This window comes from Hemiscyllium ocellatum, chromosome 6 (genome assembly GCF_020745735.1).
Source record: "Hemiscyllium ocellatum isolate sHemOce1 chromosome 6, sHemOce1.pat.X.cur, whole genome shotgun sequence".
NCBI classification, from domain to species: Eukaryota; Metazoa; Chordata; class Chondrichthyes; order Orectolobiformes; family Hemiscylliidae; genus Hemiscyllium; species Hemiscyllium ocellatum.
Genome location: NC_083406.1, coordinates 95639452 through 95661824, shown reverse-complemented (window position 1 = coordinate 95661824; position 22373 = coordinate 95639452). Strand labels below are relative to the sequence as shown.

General features: G+C 40.1%; 1 protein-coding gene across 10 annotated transcripts in view; it reads left to right on the top strand.

The window, feature by feature from the left end:
* The window catches only part of LOC132816498 (periostin-like), a 95513-nt gene that overhangs the window by 34261 nt on the left and 38879 nt on the right, over nt 1–22373 (top strand). For all 10 annotated transcript variants that reach the window (XM_060826170.1, XM_060826169.1, XM_060826168.1 and 7 more), the window contains exons 5-11: nt 2373–2530; nt 3148–3312; nt 4694–4840; nt 7382–7523; nt 11309–11521; nt 13140–13274; nt 15787–15935. In XM_060826170.1, the coding sequence (XP_060682153.1) occupies nt 2373–2530; nt 3148–3312; nt 4694–4840; nt 7382–7523; nt 11309–11521; nt 13140–13274; nt 15787–15935 (1109 nt within the window). The remainder of the gene's footprint in view (nt 1–2372; nt 2531–3147; nt 3313–4693; nt 4841–7381; nt 7524–11308; nt 11522–13139; nt 13275–15786; nt 15936–22373) is intronic.

Below are 22373 nucleotides of genomic sequence, written 5' to 3'. Positions count from 1 at the left end.
GGCATAGCAATGAAGAAATAATTCACATAACAGAAATTGAATTTTGTGGGTGGCACAATGGCACAGTGGTTAGCACTGCTTCCTCACAGCGCTAGAGACCCAGGTTCAATTCCCGCCTCAGGCGACTGTCTGTGAGGAGTTTGCACATTCTCCCCGTGTCTGCGTGGGTTTCCTCTGGGTGCTCTGGTTTCCTCCCATGGTCCAAACATGTTCAGGTCGGGTGAATTGGCCATGTTAAGGTGGGTTGGTATGGACTTGTTGGGCCGAAGTTCCACTTGTTCCACACTGTAAGTAATCTAATAAGAAACATTTGGTCTATTTCAAGCAAAATGAAATCAAATGTTAGCAATCTATAAAATGAGGTGACCTCTTAGATGAAAATATTTCTGCATTAGCAGAATATTAGAAAGCAGCTCTCAAATGTAACAATGAAGATTGATTTTTCAGTTGACATGTCTATTGATTGACCTAGAAATTAGTGAGGAACAACTCTGATGAATTATGATTTGGACATGCTGGTGTTGGACTGGGGTGTACAAAGTTAAGAATCACACAATACTATGTTATAGTCCAACAGGTTTATTTGGGAGCACTAGCTTTCGGAGCATTGCAAAAGGTAGTGCTTCCAAATAAACCTGTCAGACTCTTACCTGGTGTTGAGTGATTTTTAACTTCATGAATTATGTTTACATTGAAGAAAGCTGTTGAAATCTGGAATACCAATGTCAGGTTCTGAAGATAATTATCCACCACATATTTTTTGACTCGACTCATAATGAAATTATCAATCACATGTACTTGACTAATTCGAATGCATCCATCCATCCTGAATGGAAGTAATTGTGGTATCCTTAGTAATCTCCCCTACCTTCTCCAACTCGAGGTACTGGAAATAATTATAGAGCTGCAGTTCCTCTCGACACGTGAGGCTGAGGATAATTGTAGTATTCCTGCTTCCTGCAATAGTCATCCAGAAATACTGAAAGTAATTCTAATCCTCTGTTGATAGTCTACTTTGAATCAGCATGTTCAATATTGGCAGCCTTCCTATTTTGCGTGATGCAGTATATCCTCAAATAAACCTGATGTATCATGCTGCTAATGAATTAAAGAGCTTTTAGAAGTCTTGAGTTGTCATATAAATCATTGAGCATTTGTTTGTCATTGTACAACACTAGTTAGAGAGTATTTCACTCTGTATTCAGTCATGTTTAACCAATCTATCAAACAAAGTTTAAAAATTTCTAAGCAATTGGGCAGTTCTATGCAACCAGCAGGAATCTATTAGTTTATCCATCACTAGTTTTAAAAAAAAATCCCCTTTTTTAAAGCTTTCACCTTCATCCTCCAGCATGTATATTTTCTGCTATTTATAGTACATGAAATGTTAACATTTGAAGGCATTTTTATATTATTATTTAAATGATGTCAAAAGGTTTTTACTCCCAGACATAATTTCTTACTAGAATGCTAGCATTAGTGGATGTCATAAAGTCTGAACAGGAGAGTCAGCTACATTTGGGAGAGCTTGCTCCCACAATAGACGGTATGTTACAGTTCACTTGAGGCATTCGAGTTGTTTGTGTCAATATGCACTTTCTACCTGCATGTTGGGGCTAAGAATAGTAACGGCGCAGACACCAAGGTTATCTCCTTCACATGATTGATCCAGATTCTCTCTCACTCCGACTGCTTGCCATTGCTATGTTTTAAAAGGATTTGCAGGTTGACATTCAACCTGCCAGGCTGCACTATGAATATGAATGCACCTTTCTCAGCTATGAATGGATTGACATTGGAATATGTGCCTCAGAGGCAGCGATACCACCCACTGCACTGCCAGACTTCATGCCAGAATAGACACCCTTGATCTAATGTGAATGAAGCAATAAATTAATAATTGCAACTTTAGTGGGCAACATTAACTCATTGTAGAACATAGTGTTTGGAATTGTAATTTGCAATGTAGTGATGTGATTTAATTTCATAAACCAATAATATTTTAAGAGACCTTTGAAATGCAATCACCTGCCACACTTTACCATGTTGACAATATAGTGCACTTTGCACTATATTGCATTTAGTGCACTGCCCATCATAAATATATAAAGTCATTTTATTTCCAAGGTACATTTTATAATAGTTGTCCAAATTCTTCTGAGTAGTTATTGGGAATGCCTCTAATGGAAATGATAGGATGACAATTTATGTCATTACTGTAATTGAGTACTACATAGTAGTCATCTGTTGCTAAGATCAAGTATTATTATTTCAACGTGCAGAACTTCAAAGGTTTACATTGTGGTTGCTGGTATATTTTTCATATGAAGCTCAGATGTGAGTAAAACGCTTCTTTGTGTTTTCTTTTCTAGTTGCCCCTATCGATCACGTTTATGGTACTTTGGGTATTGTTGGTGCCAGAAGTACACAGAATTATGCAGACAGGTCTCAACTAAGAAAAGAGATTGAAGGAGTTGGATCTTTCACCTTCTTTGCACCAAGTGATGAAGCTTGGATGCTGCTGGATGCTGTAAGTTGTTGATAAAATATGTGCCAGAAAAGCAGTCCTTTTTCAATAGGCAATAAGACTGGGAGAGTTGTGTAAAAATAGCACAAGTTATCTGTGGTCAGTTAGTTTGAACAGCTGGGGCTTGAATTCCACTTCTGGCCGATGGCAATCATCAATTGTCAGCCACACTGCAATGTGAGTCTCTGACATCAGAAAATCTCCCTTCAGAGTAAAAATGATTTGTTTTAAAAGGAAATTTCAAACCTACAGAGTTAAACCTGTTCAGGGTGTGATTCAGTTAGCTGCTAGTTTATCTGTGTGAAAGATATTCTGGATTCATGGAAAGAAGAGAAACAACTGGGTTCAATATCTCTGGATTAAATACAGTATTAAAATAAACTAAATTCATAAACAATTTCTTGGCAGAAGTAAAAAAAAATTCTCCATCCATGACTGTTCTTAACACTTAAGTTATGAGACATTTATTAATAGATATTTATAAGGTCCACAAATACACTGATATTTTGTGGCATTAATTCATCCATGAAATTATAATCTTGGCTATAACAAAAACATTCAAAATTGTAGGCACAAAGAACTGGTTAAATAATTGGTATTATCTTTCTTTTCCCCAACAGGAGATTCGTGATGCACTGTTGAGCAATGTGAACATTGAACTCCTCAATGCTTTGCATTACCATATGGTAGACTATCGTTTATTGACAAAGGATATGAAAGATGGAATGGCTGTACCATCAATGTACAATGACTTCCCCCTTCTCATCAATCATTATTCAAATGGGGTAGGTTTTTAATCTGTTTTACATTATTCACCACTTTTGAAGCTTGTCTGTCCTTCATGTGTGGGAGTCAGAGCTCTGACAGATACAGTCTGATTTTGACTGTGGTTATAATTCTGCTGTTTTGGTTCTTTCCATGATTCTCCCAAACTTCAAAAGAATACCAGGAGTGACATGACAGATGCTAAAGTTTGTTCTGTTGACTTCAAAGCTTCCACACAAATAATTTGCTCCCAGATATGAGTGAAGTATTACACCTCAGCAATGGGAATGCTTAGAATTAGGAACATACAGAGCGGGAAACGGGAGAGGGTGAGGTGGAGGTGTACTCTGCAATTCTTCTACCTGAGCGTCAGCAGTGACCAACCTCAGAGCTGCCAATGCTTCACTAAGGAGCTTAGCACTGAAGTCTGACAACGCTGTAAGGAGCTTCGCACTGAAGTCTGACAACTCTGCAGCCACAAATCCAACCTCACAGCAGAGTAAGGGTTACATTGTCACAGATGACAAAGGCAAACATGGTCATGAACTTTGACTCTGGTGCCTTCTAGCTGGAATTATTTCTTAATTTAACATCCACTGTCATATCGAGGCGACCATGAAGCTCTCGAGGCAAAGAGACATAACTTTCCACCTTCACCTGAGATAGGGGATGATGGATGATGGTGAATGAGGGAAGGGTGCTGGGAAATGATATGAAGTTATCTTTTCTAAAGAGTATTGAATCTTTTCTTTAAGTTTCATGGCTGTTTTAGCAATTCTTGCTCTTCAATTCACTTTTTTTTAGAAAACTAAGTTCATATTCTGGGTTTGTGATGGAACTGGGAGAAGGGTTGTAGGCTTTGAATTTACATTTATCTGAAACATTAATCTCATGCAGTAATATAGCCACTTCCCATTGAATGATGTTATAGTGGGGAAATCTGTAGATAATGTGAAGAATGGCCAAAACATGAAATCTTAAAAATCTATGTGGAAGGAGAAGATTTGGAGGTGTTGGTGTTGGTCTGCGTGGGAAAAGTTAAAAATCTCACAACACCAGGTTATAGTTCAACAGGTTTATTTGGAAGCACTAGCTTTTGGAGCGCTGCTCCTTCATCAGGGTGATGGAGAAAACATTTCAGCTTCAATGTTGGCTACAATGAGACAGGTTGAACTGAAATGATGAGAGGTTAGTGCCACGGAGGCAAGTTAGTGAAGGAATGCAATGGGAGAAGAAACTTTGCCTCTTGAGATGCAAAGTTTATAATATGGCTTTAGGAACAGTCTTGAAAATGTGGAACTCAGGGTGAAGAGTTTGATGTTTGAAAGCTGTGCGTTAAAAAAAATCTATCAATTCTTAAAACCCAGACAAAATGTATTTCTCTTCTTTGTACCTTTGCAGATTGTTACAGTGAACTGTGCTAGACTGCTTTATGCAAATCACATTGCGACCAATGGTGTTGTGCACGTCATTGACCGCGTTGTCACAGCAGTTGGTAACACCATTGCAGATGTCATTGAAGGAACTGAAGAGCTTTCATCTCTCAGGGTAAATTGCTGTACAACAAATAACCTAAGTGTCAATATTATGCAATCAACTGAAGAGTTCCTGATCTCTGATTATCAACACTTTCACTATCAGCTATTATTGAATTTGATAATGATAACTAAATATTTAGTTTAAGATGCTGGGCATACACAAACGTATTGTAGCACTACTAGGTTTAAGCATTTGTTTTATAAATGCTTGCTATTTCACCTGAAAAATTGAATGATCAAGCATAATATAATGAGTTAATGGGAGTGCCAACATGACATTGTAAGTGAACAAATTGGAGACGATTTTGATCTCATTCCCATAGCAATGTCTGGAAGTAAACTAATGAAAATCAGAAAGAAATTAGGTTTCCATTTAATTAAGGTCCAATTTTTGGGTTGAGTTTGGTATGCGTATTTAAAGCCCCACCGCAAAGCAGGTAGGAGCTTAAGGAATGTACTCAGAAGGCACATAAAAGTGCTGCATACTGTTTTTAGGCTCCAGGCATATTGCTCATCAAGTCTTCAGCTTCCTTATGAAACCTGAATTAGGACAAGGTATTGGAAGCACTTGTGTGCTGCTGGACTTGGCCACATCAAGCCAAGTGGAGTGGGCTGCATAAAGATCATTTTTTGGTTTCTTTCTCTATTTCCAGCGAGCACTTAGATTTTCATGTGGTTTTGTGCCAGATGCAGCTGTTTATTTATGCATTCCTCCCTTTCTTTAGTTGGCAGTAAAGGGCTTATCACCAGGCTGAGCTAACAGCTTCACAGGAAGGTGGAACCAATGTAAGGATGCTTAGCAGATTGGCAAGTTGTCGACAAACACATTCCAATAATTTTGCTGAGAAAGGTAGCAGTTCCCATTCGGCAGCTGCTGCTGATAAAGCCTCCTATTCTCAAAGAAAATATAGCTCACTTTGGGATTGAAAAAAAATGTGGATTCCTGTCTAACTATATAAAGTAGAATTTTTTAAACATTGAGTCACAGCATGCCATCATTTACATGGCGCTGCATGAAAGATGGCATGTCAATATGACCCTCAACCCAATACAATTAGCATCATTTCATCATCAGGTGAAAGCCTGAGAGGAACTTTAAAGGTAGCAGTTTCTCTGACATGTGTAGCAGATTCTGTGCAGGGAAAGCAGAGTTAATGTTTCTAGTCCAGTAATCCTTCTTGAGAAGAAGAATGCAGAAACATTAATTTGGCCTATTCTCCACAAATGCTGCCAGACCTGCATGCCTTCTGGGATCACACTGCAGAACAGTTTTGAACCAGCATTATTGATGTGTGCAATGATCTATTCAATGGATTCCTCTTATCCATGTGATTAGCTTGTTGCTGCAACATGGAAATTTTGTATCAATTTTGAAAGGATAAGGATAAATAAACCATTCTATTAATATATCGTCTAATTCCCAGTAAGATCACATCTGATGCTAATATCACTGATAAATGAATATGCTGATCCTTCTTTATTGGACTAAATTGCACTGGCAGTTCGGTGACCATGAATATTTGGCTGCTCTTAATAGGCTGACACCACATGTACGGAGTCAGTCTCATGAACAAATTAGACATGTATTCACATCTCACGAGTTCTGAAGAAGAGTCACTGGACCCAAAACATTAACTCTATTTTCATTCTACACATGTTGCCACACCTGCTGAGTTTTTTCAACAATTTCTGTTTTTGTTTCTGATTTCCAGCATCAGCTGTTCTTTCGGGATTTTTCTCAAATTTAATTATGAGTGGGTTGTTTCCCAATGTAGAATGAATCTAAAGACTGACAGCAGTTTAAAATGTCAGCCTTCATCATTTCTGACTTTTCAAAGTTTGCTAGTGCATTTCAATTCCTTTTGGTTTTGGACAAATGACATAAATCACATTTGTAAGAGAAAACTGAAAAAAAACTTATTTAATTAAAAAAATGACCATTTAACTCTAGACCAGAGATCATTATGCCATCTGCTTTTTTCAATGAACAGTTTGATCAAGCTTTATATTGGACCACATTCTGGAGGTGATCTTTCTATTATGTTGCTCGATGGACAAGACGAGGCCGTTTATGTTGCCAAAAATAATACATTTTTTTACACAATTGTGGTACCTTACCTTTTTAAAAATTCTTTCATGGGATGTTGGCACCTCTGACAAGGTTACCATCCCTGCTTGGCCTTGAACTGATTCTCCTCCAGGCTATTTCAGACAGCAGTTAAAAGTCTGGAGTCAGATGTAGGCCAGACCAGGTAATGATGGCAGATTTCTTTCCTTAATGATATTAGTTTAATTCTAGGTTTTTTTTAGATTGAATTCAAATCGCAATGTTGGGAGTCAAAGCCATGTCTCCAAGATATTTGCCTGGAGCTCTGCATTACCAACCCAGTAAAAGAAACATTATGCCACTGCATTCTTTGACTTGCTTTCATTTCAGGGATGCATTTTAACTATGGATCAGTAAAACATTAGGATGTATGTTCTTATATAGGAAACTAAAATGTCAAGGATTGTAACTTATTGGACACTGTCTTATGTGTTTTCCTTTCAGGCTGCTGCCATTGCCTCTGGGTTACTTGAAACCCTACGCAAAGATGGACATTACACTGTTTTTGCTCCTACCAATGAAGCCTTTGACAAACTTTCACGAGACGTTCTGGAGCGCATCTTAAGTGACCCTGTGGCACTGAAAGGTACTTTGTTAAATGATGCATAATGCAATAAATGACTCAACAAAGTCATCTAGTTCAAAGAAAACATTTGGATTCCTCCTTTTTATTGATGCCATGCCTGCATTCCACAACTTACTTTGGTTTGTGTCAGGATTTGCATTTCAGCTGTGTTAAAATGGTTGTCGGCCAAATAGATATGAGGACATAGGTCTTGACTTTGTTCAACAGTGTAAAGTCAATGATAGCGATTCAGCAATCCATTGAGGTTAATGAAATAAAATTCTGGAGAGGTTTAGGACAGGCTACTAGCTCACACCATACATTTCATCCTGAAGCACAAAGATTTGTCCCAATGTGGTTTCAGAATTGTCTGCAAAGAGTTTTTTTTTAATTAAGATTTTGCTGATCACAAATCTAGTCATGATGCTTTGTAAACACATAGTGTAAAGAATGGCAGAATAATCTTTGGTGATTCTGCAAATACAAGAACTGTGCATGTACTGGACAAGTCCAAAGTTGTGCGGGTTAGGTGAATTGGCTATGCTAAATTGCCCGTAGTGTTAGGTGCATTAGTCAGGGATGAATGTAGGGGAATGGGTCTGGGTGAGTTGCTCTTCGGAGGGTCGGTGTGGACTTTTTGGGACGAAGGGCCTGTTTCTACACTGTAGGGAATCTAATCTAATCTAATTGGAAAGGATATTCAAGGCAAATCCAAATTTTTTACAAGTTAATTTTATTAAGTTTTGAAGGTCTTGACTGATGCATTTAAAAATATATCTTATTAGCTGGCTGAGCATTTCTGGACATTACATGAATTATGGATTATGGATATTCTTTTTTGAAATTCAGTGATTAAAAATCACTTTATTCAAAATAAAGCCACAAGTTTTTAAAGATTTCTCCTCCATTATCTATCTCTCTGTATGCTTAGATTTTGTTCCTCAAAATCTGTTGGAGGAAGTGGGTGAATGTTTTGGGTGAATGTTTTGCTTGTCTCAGATGAGTTCCTACCTGCACTTGTCATCACTAGAGTTTCAGTGATGCTATCTTTTGGATGAGACATTGACCTCCTCAGGTGGCTGTGAAAGATTCCATGGCATTATGTCAACCAGTAGCAGCAGAGATAACTTCATTTACTTAGTCAATGTTTATCTCTCAATCAGTATCACAAAAACAAATAATCATGTTATAATTACATTGCTGTTAGTGAAAGCTTGCTGTGCATTTCCTGCTTTATAACAGTGCTCCATTATCTTAAGCAGCTGGAAGAATGCTACCATCACCACAGGCACATCAAAAACTCTTCTTTGCATGTTTAGTGCTTTTGTGGTTGAGAGAAGTGTTCTATAAATCATAGTGCTGCAGTACAGAGTGAGGCTGCCTTATCCTGATCAATTCTATGAGAGCATTTCAACTATAGTGGCTCAGTGGTTAGCACTGCTGCCTCACAGCACTAGGAGCCGGGGTTCGATTCCTTCCTTGGATGACTGACTGTGTGGAGCTTGCACGCTCTCCCTGTGTCTGCATGGGTTTCTGCTCGGTGCTATGGTTCACTCCTGCAGTTCAAAGATGTGAAGTTAGGAGGATTGGCCATGCTAAATTACCCATAGTGTTTAGGGGTGTGCAGGTTAGATGCATTAGCCACTGGAAATGCAGAGTGGGTAGGTGTGGACTTGTTGGGCTGAATGGCCTGTTTCCACACTGTAGGGATTCTATAATAATAAATTAATAGGCCTGCTCTCTTACACCTTTCCCTGTAGCCCTGCATATTTTTCTATTCAGATACTTGTGAAATTCTGTATTGAAAGTCATGATTAAAACCACATAACATGCTCATGCTATGTATTTGATCCTAACAACTTGCAATGCAATGAATTGTTTCTTCCTGTCAATTTTGGTTCATTTCTCATTCACTTTGTATCCAGGGTTCTCTGGCTGTGAACAGCAAGCTCCCTAACAAACAGCATGGCAGGTCACCTACACCTGCAAATAATGCACCAATTCAGAAAGGCAGCTCACCATCACCTTCTCAAGGGCAATTAGGAATGCATAATTAATACTTGCCTAGTTAGTGACGCCGATATCTCATGAACAATTTTTAAAAAATTGTTTCACCAATAGTTCTGGCCAGACTCTTACGATTTTGAACATCTCTAGCAAAACTTCTGTTAACTCACTCTTCTTGAAAGAGAGCACTCACACCTCCATTCTATCCTCATATCTGAAGTATTATGCCACTTGAACCAAAACAATGTTTTCTATATTCTCCCTATAATGCATTCACATCTTTCATGAAATATGGTGTCCCGCACAGAATACCAGCTTAAGTTGACATCAAAGCAGTGTTTTGCAAAGGTTCACTATAACATCTTTGGACATGATGAGAAATAGCTGCTGCCATAGGCGACAGATATCTGAAGAATGTTAAATTGACATGGAGCTAGAAACAGAGTGAATGAGCCTCCTTCCTTTATGCCTATCAACAACACACTTCAAGTTAAATCTTCACCACATGGTTGAGGTAGTTAAGATTGGTTTTCCTCCCTCTTTTGGACTATTAAGATATCAAACTTGCTCATGATTAATTGTTTCCAGACATCATGAATTCACCATCTCCAGAGCTTTTCGAGGCCAATTTTTTTTGGCAAAATTGTAGCAGACATCCTCTTTAAGCTGCTGTTAATTGATCCCTCTGCTTGTGCTTGATACACACATCGCTAAAACTGTACCTTAATCATTCATGGTTAACAGTGTCCAGTCACGGATTTCCTTTCACAGGCTCCCTTCGCGCATGATTAGAAGACATCTAAACTGAAATATAATTCACACCCCATCACTCATCACCCACCATTCCATCTCCCCTGTTAAACCTAGGAACCCTATAGCTCCATGAACAGTTGGAGTCTCAACAATTCAACCTGATAGTTAACTCTTGATTCCCCAATAAAATATAGAAATCATTTGAATCCAATGAATTGGCAAAATCTATCAAGTAATTTAAACATCTCTCTCCCTTTTTAATTCCATTAATTTCAACTTTCATTTTTATTTCAGTAGGACCTGAGTTTTATTTTATATTTTGAGGCTTAAACACTCCCATGCTCTTCCTGAAATCACCAATGTGGCTGCTACATTGGATATGTATGAAATGTTCAGTTATTGAGTGTTTTGCATTTAATACTGATTTTTTTTTGTGACTTTGGTCCAAATAGTAAGTTTGCTATATTTTAATTGCACCTTTTCTGTTCATTTCTTCTCAGCAGTAACCGGCAAATGAATGGTTACAAATCCATTCACAACATATTCCCACAGTTGCCTGAATTCTGGCATTGGGATAGTTGGCTGGCTCGATGGAGCAAGATACAAATTTGAAATGACAGAGTTGTGTTCCAATGACACCATTTTATATTGGCCTGATTTTTAATCCTGTGGAGTCTTGATCCCTCCATAGAAGCTATGACTCTGATCACAGCCAGCCCAATCAGTCAAGTTCATTTTACTTTATGAAGAGTTGAGACACAAGGACATCATGGGACTTAAGTTCAGGATTTCAACCCTTTTCTCCTTCTCTGGTCCTGGAAGAACCCAGTAGCAAAGTATATCCCAATTCCTCTCCCTGTTCTTGATTTGTACTGTAAAGAACCATTTACATAGCTCCCTGCCAGCTCTGTGACTCTCCCACAACACAAACTTCAACTCCTAGCAGGGATGTAAATTCACAGCGGAATTCAAGCAACTTTCAGTAATGGAGAGTGTTGAATCTGATCATCAGTTTTACACTTTAATCTTTTGTCATTTTCTTGCAGCTATGCTGAACTATCATATTCTCAACTCCGTTCAGTGTTCAGAAGCCATAATGTCTGGATCCACCTACACTACCATAGAAGGAACAAATATAGAGATTGGATGCGATGGTGATAGTCTTACTGTTAATGGGCAAAAGATGGTCAATCGCAAAGACATTGTGACCAGCAATGGTGTCATTCACTTAACTGATAAAGTGCTGATTCCAGATGCAGGTAATTGGTGAGAGGAAGCTGGTGGCAGAATAAATTACAGTAAATGTTGCATTTCTGGCTTTTGACAATTAAATACATGTTAAACATAATAAATTTCTTTGTTTGAATATGAAGTCAGTACCAATGGTGAATACCATTCTTATAAAAATCAATGTTTGCTGAATAAGAAGCATAATTATGAATTTGTACTGATTTTAAAACTAACCACTTATTACTGGAATTTATTTATGATGCTGAAATCGTTGTTCTTAAAAACATAAATGTAATTAGAATATAAAAGATAATTAGTCAAAAGTCAGATTTGAACCAGTTATTAAATACACACAATCACATTAATACAATGGATCAGTTGGAAATGACAGCATAAAAGTTCATTGTAAAAGCTTAGGTGCTATTCCTGATGACACTGATACTGCATTGGCTTGCTTACAGTCAGTTTTAGACCTCATTTTCTTCCCTGGAGGGAATAATTTGATAGTATTTATGGAACTAGAGCTAAGAATGACCATAAAAAGCCATCACAAGCAAGCCAAAATTATATCCTGCCCAACAATCAGACAGGCATTTTTTTTCATTTAATTATTGAGCTCATTAGTACAAATATTCAAATTATGGAAAAACAAAGTATTATTATTTCGGCCCCTCGTCAGTTTAGTACATTTCAAATTGCCCTTTAGCCTTCCAATAAAAAACAAATGTAGCCTTTCTTCATAGAAAAAAGTTCTCTTTTCTGGCAACATCCTCATAAATTTTCTCTGTGCTCTGTGCAGTAGGATCACATATTTCCACAATGTGGTGACTAGAAATGAATGCAGAATTCTACCTGTGGTCAAACTAGTGTGTTGAACAGTTCCAACATCATTTTTGTACTATCATTGATAAAGGAAATTATTCCACGTGCCTTTCTAATCATTTTAGTTACCTAATCAAACTATAATAGAACAAGCTCTGATCACAAACACACCTTTGACAATTACCCTTCTCTTCTGACTACTGAGCCACTTTTGCCAGTTTCCCACCAATCCCTTGGACTTTGCTTTTGTGTTAAATCTGACTCATGGGGCATTGTCAAAGGCTTTGCTAAAACCTGTACAAACTTCATCAAAAGCATTATCCTCACTGACTTTCCTTGTTAGCTGCTCAAAGAATTCAATCAAATTATTCAGACCCAACCTGCCTTTTACAGTTCTGTGCTGATTGAGCCAGATTAATCACTGCCTATCTATGTGATGGTTGATGTTATTATCTCAGAATCTATTCTAATAAATTTCCCCTGGCCCACTAGGGTTAGGCTGACCAGCCTATCCTTTTCACTCTTTTTAAACAATGGTGGAATGATAGCACTCTTTCAGTGCTCCGACACCGTGCCTGTAACCAGAAAGGAAGGAAAATGGTGATCAGGGCTTCCAATATTTCTTCTTTTGGTCTCTTAAAAATACTTTTAAAATATCTCAGTGCCCCATTTGTCATTGAAGTCATGACATGACTGGTCAACTGAAATGGGGACAATTGTTTAGAGAGCTGAAATGAGTTGAATGGTTGATTTAGTACAAACTCATTAATAGGAAATCTGATAAGCTGTACAAATACTGATGCCTTTCTCTTATTGCACTTTAAGCTATGCAGGTCTTGGAGCTGACTAATGGCAAACAGACCACATTTTATGACTTAATGAAGGAAACTGGAATTTCTGCTGCTCTTGCTGAAAATAAGGAATACACAATCCTTGCTCCCATGAATGATGCTTTCAATGGTAAATCATCTCTGTCAAATATTTAATGCAACACGTTGATTTTGATTATGGAAGAAATTTAAGCTGGCTGTTCTAAATAGTTTGCTGCCTCATTTAGAATACCAAACAAACAAGTTTGATCTCAGCATGTTAATCTATTGTACAAGAATATCAGGAACATTAATTTTCAGGCCATTGTATTGCTTGCTTCTGTCATTTGAGTGCTAAAAGAATTACTTAGAGTTGAAGACATTCTCCTGATCAGGATAATTCTAATCACTTCTGTATTGAAGGAAGTATCACCTACCCACATTCCACACCTATCAAGGGTTAAGCAAGCTGCTGGCTAATCAGAAAGCCAGCAGGACTCTAGTACTACTGGAAGTAATGGCCACTGCAGGGACTGCAGCCTGTCCATCACAAGGAGCAGCATGATAGCAAGATCCAAAGGTGAATCAGGGCAGCTTCACTAGGACCAATCAAGCAAGCTTCAGTGAGGGGATATTTTGATGACTTGTTCAATTAACTTTAACCAATGCTAGGAACAGAATTAGGTCATTTGGTCCATCAAATCTGTTCCACCATTCGATCATGGCTGATATGTTTCATGATTCCATTCTCCTGCCTTCTTCCTGTAGCCTTCGTTCCCTTACCCATCAAGAACCTATCTTTCTCTGTCTTAAATATACTCAATGACTTGATCTCCATAGCACTTCGTGGCAATGAGTTCTTCAGAGTCATCACCCTCTAGCTGAAGAGATCCCTTCTCATCTTGGTTCCAACTGGTTATCCCTTCACTCTGAGGCGATGCCCTTGGGTCTAGTCTCTCCTGCTAGAGGAAACATCTTCTCTACATCCTTTATATCCAGGTCTCTCAGTAAGTTTCAATCAGACCCTCCCTCATTCTTTTAAATTCTATCGACTACAGACCTAAAGACCTCAACCGCACCTCATACAAAAAGTCTTTCATTCATAAGATCATTCTAGTAAACCTCCTCTGGATCCCTTCCAATGCCAGCATAGCCTTCCTTAGCTATAGGGCCCAAACTACTTACAATATTCCAAATGCAGAGCCCATAAAGCTTCAGCAGCACATCTCTGCTCTTATATTCTAGTCTTCTTGAAATGAATGCCAACATTGCATTTGCCTTCCCAACTGTTAACTGAACCTGCATGTTAACTTTCAGCGAATTGTGAACTAGGACTCCTAAGTATAGAGTCAGAGAGTCATGCAATATGGAAACACACCCCGCGGTCCAACTCGGCCATGCCAACCAAATTTCCCAAACTAAACTCATCCCATTTGCCTGCATTTGGCCCATATCCCTCTAAATCTATCCTATTTATGTACCTGTCCGAATGTCTTTTAAATGTCACAAATATACCTGCATCTAACACTTCCTCTGGTAGTTCACTTTTTGCTTCAGATTTCTGAAACCATTCCCTATATAAAAAATAGTCTATACTTCTTTTCTGAGCTGAAAATGTGTTGCTGGTTAAAGCGCAGCAGGTCAGGCAGCATCCAAGGAACAGGAAATTCGACGTTTCGGGCAAAAGCCCTTCTTCCTATCAAAGTGCATAACCCCACAATTTCCCACACTGTATTTCATCTGTCATTTCTTTGGTCACTCTCCCAGCCTGTGCACGTCCTTCTGTTGTTTCCCCACATGGCCAACATTACCAGTCCCTTCAGCAAACTTAGCCAATACGGCCTCAGTTCCTTCAGCCAGATCATTAAGGCATATGGTTGTGGTCCCAACTCTGACCTCAACTGGTCACTGGCAGCTGCCCTGAAATCAGCTCCTTGTTCCCTATTCTCTGCTTTCTGCCAGTCAACCAATCCTCTATCCATGCCAGAACCTTATCTCTAACACTATGGACTCTTATTTAGCACCTTGTCAAAGACCTTCTGGAAATCCAAATAGATCATGTCCATTGGCTCTCCTTTGTCTAATTGGCTCGATACCTCCTCAACTAATTCTAACAGAGTTACCATGCACTCTGAGTAGTCTGCAATCTCATCCTTAATAATGGACTCTAAAATCTTACCAACAACTGAGGTCAGGCATACCAGCCTATAATTTCCTGCCTCCCGCCCTTCTTAAACAAGGGTGTTACATTAACTATCTTGCAGTCCTCTGGGACCCTCCCTGACTCCAGCGATTCCTGACAGGTCACCACCAATGCCTATACAATCTCGTCAGCTATCTCCCTGATTGATTTAAACAATTAGAATCTGACAATTTAAAGGAATCAAGTTAGCAAATAATATTCCAGTTTCATGACTGACTTTAATGTAGGTGTAGACTTGTGTGATAATCAGTTTCTCAGATATGTCCAAGTAACTGCTGTTTAGGAGAAAATATCCTCACAAACTGTCACAGGTGTTGAATTAACTGTAATAGGACTAAAAGGAATAGCAATTTAATTTAACAGTGTACTCAAGTAGTAACTCCTCCTTCAACTTGGATGTTCTCATGGCTGCAGATATTGTTCAATTTTGAATGAATCTTTCCCATTTCTATTTTGACAGCCGAAGTTATGGGACTTGATCAGCGAATACTAAAACTAATCCTGAGAAACCACATTTTGAAAATGAAGGTGGTCCTCAATGAGTTGTACAGTGGACAACGGCTGGAGACATTAGACGGAAATTTCCTCAGAGTTTTTATCTATCGCACTGTAAGTACACTAGGCCAGAATTTCAATGTGCATTGCTGGGGTATATTCCAGCAAGCATATTGGTCTGAGGCATAGCCTCACAGCTTTCCATTACAATTTCTCAATAACACATATCTTATTTTTTGGTTGGAGGGGGAAGGAAGAATAGAAACACTAGAGTAATGTAACGTTTGGAGCTTACCATTCCTTGACATTGCTCCACTGTTCAGTCATGGTGACTGAGCTGCCTTCTCCCAGAATGCTCCTCTGCCATCCTCTATTGGAGGGGCAGGAGGAGGGGACATACCTGGCAAGCAAAGCTACCTTCCCCTTACTCACTCAAGACTGTCAAATGAAAATTTCATCAGCCATAACCTATTCATTTACACTATACTTTTTATTCTGCCGTTTTATGCAATATTTCAAATAGAAGACATTGTAAGGGAAATTTGAAGAAATACAGAATTTGGAAATTTGAGAATCAGTATCTCCGTAATGTTCAAACAAATTGTGCAGATTCTTTGAATTAGCAAAGATTAGAAAGTTGTTGGGAGAAAAAGAAAAATCAAGTCCTGAATTAAATCATTATAGTTGGAATTTAAATAGAATTATTCAGTACAAAAATTAAAAACATTTAGTGAAAAAAATAGATTTTCCAGAGTTGTTTCTTGTAAATTTATTTGTGTCATAAGCATGCCCTTTTTGTGACTAAAAAAGTTGACACGAAAATAAAACTCATCAGTAGAATAATCAGCATCTACAATGGAAAACACAAGTGATGTCTAGGAAAATGAGCATTTGTTAGAATTGAAAACTGAGGGTAAGCAATATCCACTAAACCATCCACTAAACAACACATGGAATTTTTTCTTCCTTGGGTGGATTGAGTAATGATAAGAAAGATGGGAAAACACTGAGAAATACCCTCTCTGCTCCTGGGTTAACTCGATACACCACTTCAGCCTTTCAACAATTTCCCCAGAAGCTCAGGGATACCGATGACTTGCATGTTTCTGCCAGCCAGCTTAAAGAGCAAGCAGAAGTGCGTATCTTGTGCATCAACACAGGCTGCTTTGTACTCATGTATATATGCATCTTACAGTTCTTACTTTCTTAACACTGACTGACTTTGTGCTTGCTCAGAGGCTGCTAGCCTTGAACCACTTCAAATTGCTTTCTTAGTGCATGATTACTGACCCTCAGGCTGTCAGCTGTTGTGTGGCTTGTACTGCTTTCTTAGCACACAAGGTCTTCAGTGCTCAGTCACTGTCTGCCAGCCTCTGTGACTTGCATTACATTTGTTGCAACTTGTAGAGGAAGAGGCAGACAGCTTATTAAGGTTGGGAGCACTGAACAGTCATGGAGGTGCAGATATCACTCTACAGCTTCACGATACATAACTTCAACCCTGCAAAATGTGACAGCAGTTTACATGGCAAATGCACTGTGTATACTTCACCCAAATGGCCATTTGTGTAAGTCCTAAGCAGTGACTGCAGCCAGCGAGAGTGGACCATCACAGTCAGTCAGGGGTATTATCTGCTTCCAGGTTAACTGTGGTCAGTCAGGACTTGGACCTTCTAGACCCCTGCCATTCTGAATCATTGCAGTCAGTGGGATTGGGCTGTCCTGCAGGTCAGATGTCTTTTTTGGAAAAGAAATTATGTTTTTCTATCTTACAATAAAAGAAAATAACCTCACATTTCTCCACATTGTACCATCTGCTGCCTTTTTGCCCATTCATTTAACCTCATTGCAGCCTCCATTTTTCTCCTGACAGTGTGCCTTCCCACCTAGCCTTGTATCATCTGCAACCATGATAAACTGCTCTGTACGTCTGTGTCTAAATGATGTGATTGTAAATAGACCCCATATCTCAAGAAGGATGTACTGGTCCTGCAGCATGTTCAGAGGAGGTTGAGAATGGTCCCAGGAATGAAAAGCTTAACTTATGAGGAACGTTTGAGGACTCTGGGTCTGTACTCAATGGAGTTTAGAAGGATGGGGGGAGATCTAACTGAAAGGCCTGGACAGAGTGGATGTTGGGAAGATGTTACCATTGGTAGCAGAGACTAGGACCTGAGGGCACAGCCTTAAAGTAAAAGGATGACAATTTAAAACAGAGATAAGAGGAAACGTCTTCAGCCAGACAGTGGTGAATCTATGGAATTCCTTGCTGCAGAAGGCTGTGGAGGCCAGGTCATGAAATAAATTAAAAATGGAGATAGAGAGGTTATTGAGCATCAAAGGGATCAAGGGTTATAGGGAGAAAGCAGGAGAATGAGGTTGAGAAACTTATCAATCATGATTGAATGTTGGAATAGACTCGATGCGCTGAATGGCCTAATTTCTGCCCCAAGTCTTTTGGTCTTATTTTGAAGTATATTGCATTCAGTAGTTCCACTTTACAAAGTCTCAAAAGCATAAGTAAGTTTGTAAAACAGGATTTCCCTTTCATAAAACCATGTTAATTTTCATATTCATGTTATGCTTTGCGAAGTGAATTACTAAGACTTACGTAAAAATAGATTCCAACACTTACTTCATGATTTATGTCAGACTAATTGATCTATGTTTCCTGTCTCCTTTATTTCTTGAATAGCACTGTTACATATGCTGACTTCCAGGTTAGAAATTACAACTTTAATACCGTTTACTGCAATCAGTACCTCAAAAGTAATCACTGTAGGCAAGGGAGTTCTGCCTAGAATAGTTAAGTGGACAGACAGATAGTTGAAAGCAGTTGGTGGCGTCAATTAGAGACTTCAGTGAACTGAAGCGTAGGAACTCAATGCTTCACAGTGAGACCCACAGCATACTCTGCCCAGCCCAGTTCACAGGGACACTAACTCACTGCACAGTCCTCCTAGTCCATTTCACAGGGGCACTCACTCACTGCACACTCGTCCCAGTCCCTTTCACTGACTCTCTCTCATAGCACACTCCTCCTATCCATTTCACAGGGACACTCACTCACTGCAAACTCCTCCCAGTCCATTTCACAGGGATATTCACACACTGCACTCTCCTCCCAGTCCATTTCACAGTGACACTCACACACTGCACTTTTCTCCCAGCCCATTTCACAGGGATACTCACTCACTGCACTCTCCTCCCTGTCCATTTCACAGTGACACTCACTCACTGCACACTTCTCCCAGTCCATTTCACAGTGACACTCACTCACTGCACACTTCTCCCAGTCCATTTCACAGGGACACTCACTGCACACTTCTCCCTGTCCGTTTCACAGGGATACTCACTCACTGCACACTCCTCCCAGCCAAATTCACAGTGACACTCACTGCACGCACCTCCCAGCACATTTCACAGTGACACTTACTCACTGCACTCTCCTCCCTGTCCATTTCACAGGGACACTCACTCGCTGCACTCTCCTCCCAGTCCCTTTCACAGTGACACTCACTCACTGCACTTTCCTCCCTGTCCATTTTACAGTGACACTCACTCACTGCACTTTCCTCCCAGCCCATTTCACAGTGACACTCACTGCACACTCCTCCCAGCCCATTTCACGTGACACTCACTGCACGCACCTCCCAGCACATTTCACAGGGATACTCACTCACTGCACAGATCTCCCTGTCTATTTCACAGTGACACTCACTCACTGCACAGTCCTCCTAGTCCATTTCACAGGGACACTCATTCACTGCACACTCCTCCCAGTCCCTTTCACTGACTCTCTCTCATAGCACACTCCTCCTATCCATTTCACAGGGACACTCACTCACTGCACTCTCCTCCCAGTCCATTTCACAGGGACACTCACACACTGCACTCTCCTCCCAGCCCATTTCACAGTGACACTCACTCACTGCACTCTCTTCCCAGTCCATTTCACAGTGACACTCACTCACTGCACACTTCTCCCTGTCCATTTCACAGGGATACTCACTCACTGCACTCTCCTCCCAGTCCATTTCACAGGGACACTCACTGCACTCTCCTCCCAGTCCAATTCACAGTGACACCCACTCACTGTATGCACCTCCCAGCCCATTTCACAGTGACACCCACTCACTGCACAGTCCTCCTAGTCCATTTCACAGGGACAATCATTCACTGCACACTCCTCCCAGTCCCTTTCACTGACTCTCATAGCACACTCCTCCTATCCATTTCATAGGGACACTCACTCACTGCACACTCCTCCCAGTCCATTTCACAGTGACACTCACTCACTGCACTCTCCTCCCAGTCCGTTTCACAGGGACACTCACTCACTGCACACTCCTCCCAGTCCATTTCACAGTGACACTCACTCACTGCACTCTCCTCCCAGTCCATTTCACAGGGATACTCACACACTGCACTCTCCTCCCAGTCCATTTCACAGGGACACTCACTGCACACTCCTCCCAGCCTAATTCACAGTGACACTCACTGCACGCACCTCCCAGCACATTTCACAGTGACACTCACTCACTGCACTCTCCTCCCAGTCCCTTTCACAGTGACACTCACTCACTGCATTCTCCTCCCTTTCCATTTCACAGGGGCACTCACTCACAGCACTTTCCTCCCAGTCTATTTCACAGGGACATTCACTCATTGCACACTCCTCCCTGTCCATTTCACAGTGACACTCACTCACTGCACGCACCTCCCAGCCCATTTCACAGGGACACTCACTCACTGCACGCACCTCCCAGCCCATTTCACAGTGACATTCACTCACTGCACACACCTCCCAGCCCATTTCACAGTGATTCTGATTTTTCCCGCACCTCTCTTAGTCTGCTTCACAATAATTCTGACTTGTTACATACTCCTCTTAGTCCATGATGCTTAAGGGTTAAATTTTGAGGACATGCTGCATAGACTGGATTTTGAGGATAACAGATTACAGGGATGAGTTTGTTCAAGAAGATGAAAAATTATTAGAGAAAACCTGGTTCCTTCGTGCCTAAGCTTTTCCAAGGTGATGTCACTGAAGCATTTCAAACAAAAGCTGTATACTTGTATGATACCTTATTGCAAAAAGCAGAGGGTTAGACAGGCAGCTTGTTACAGTGGGGAGTAATGAATAGACGGGGGGCATACGTTTTACTGCAGTAGAAATCAGAACTTATTTTCCTCAAAAGGCTATTGAGGCTTGCTCAACGAAAATATGTTGTAAATGTGAGAGATTTTTGTTTCAAACAATATGTTGCATAACCTATCCATGAACAGGCTATGATCTAGTAATGTGTAATTAATTCGGAATTGATGAGTTTCCTCGTTACTATTCCTCTAGGGAATAGTGATCACAACAAGGTAGAATTTCAAATTTAATTTCAGGGATAACAACTTGAATCTCAAACACTGTCCTTAACTTAAATTACAGAGTAGTGAAGAAAACAGACTTAGAAAATAGACTAAGTGGATGTTCGTTAGAAGGGCAATGGCCGATGTCATGGAAAAGGTTTTTAGTCCATTGAGTCTGCACCGAACATATTGCATAATGCTAATTAAAAAAAATTCTATTCAAAAAGAAGGAGTTGCAGAGAAGGATGAAGCACCTATAATCAATAAAAGTGATGAAGCAAAGTATCGAATCAAAAACTAAGACATATCCAACAGTGAAAACTAATGGCATGCCAAAGGATTGGAACTTGTTCAAGAACTACCAGCAGTCAGAAAAAGAAAGAAAATTGATTGGGAATATAAATTAGCAAAAAATACAACTGATTGTTATGACACAAGGCAAGTAATATTTGCACCACAGTTCCAGGCAATAACTGTCTCCATTAGGAGTGAATCTAACCATCACGACTTCACATTCCGTGGTATCACCGTCATGGAATCTCTCACTATCAACATCTCGTGGGTTATTATTGATCAAGAACGGAACTGGACCAGCCATATAGGGACTGTGGCAACAAGAACAGTTCAGAGGTGGCACAATAGCTCAGTGGTCAACACTGCTGTCTCATGGCACCAGGGGCCCAAGTTTGCTTCCAGCCTCGGGGAACTGTCTGTGTAGAGTTTGCACATTCTCCCCGTGTATGCGTGGGTTTCCTCTGGGTGCTCTGATTTCCTCCCACAATCCAAAGATGTGCACGTCAGGTGAACTGACCATGTTAAATTTCCCATTGTGTTCGGGGATGTGTAGGTTAGGTTTATTAGTCAGGGGAAGTGTATAGTCATAGGGTAGGTGGGATGGGTCTGGGTGGGATACTCTAAGGGTTGGTGTGGACTTGTTGGGCCAAATGGCCTGATTCCATGCTGTAGGGAATCTATGAAACGTGCAATGAATAATCACGTCCTGACTCACTTAAAGCCTGTCCATGAATGCTCCCGCTTGCTGATGAGATGACTGCAACTCCAACAGTGCTCAAGTTTGACCAAAGCATCCCACTTAGGCCAAAGCAGCCCACTTGATTAGCACCATCCCAACAACATAAACCCTCACCACCACTAATGTAGCAGTGTGTCCTGTCTAAAGGTGCACTG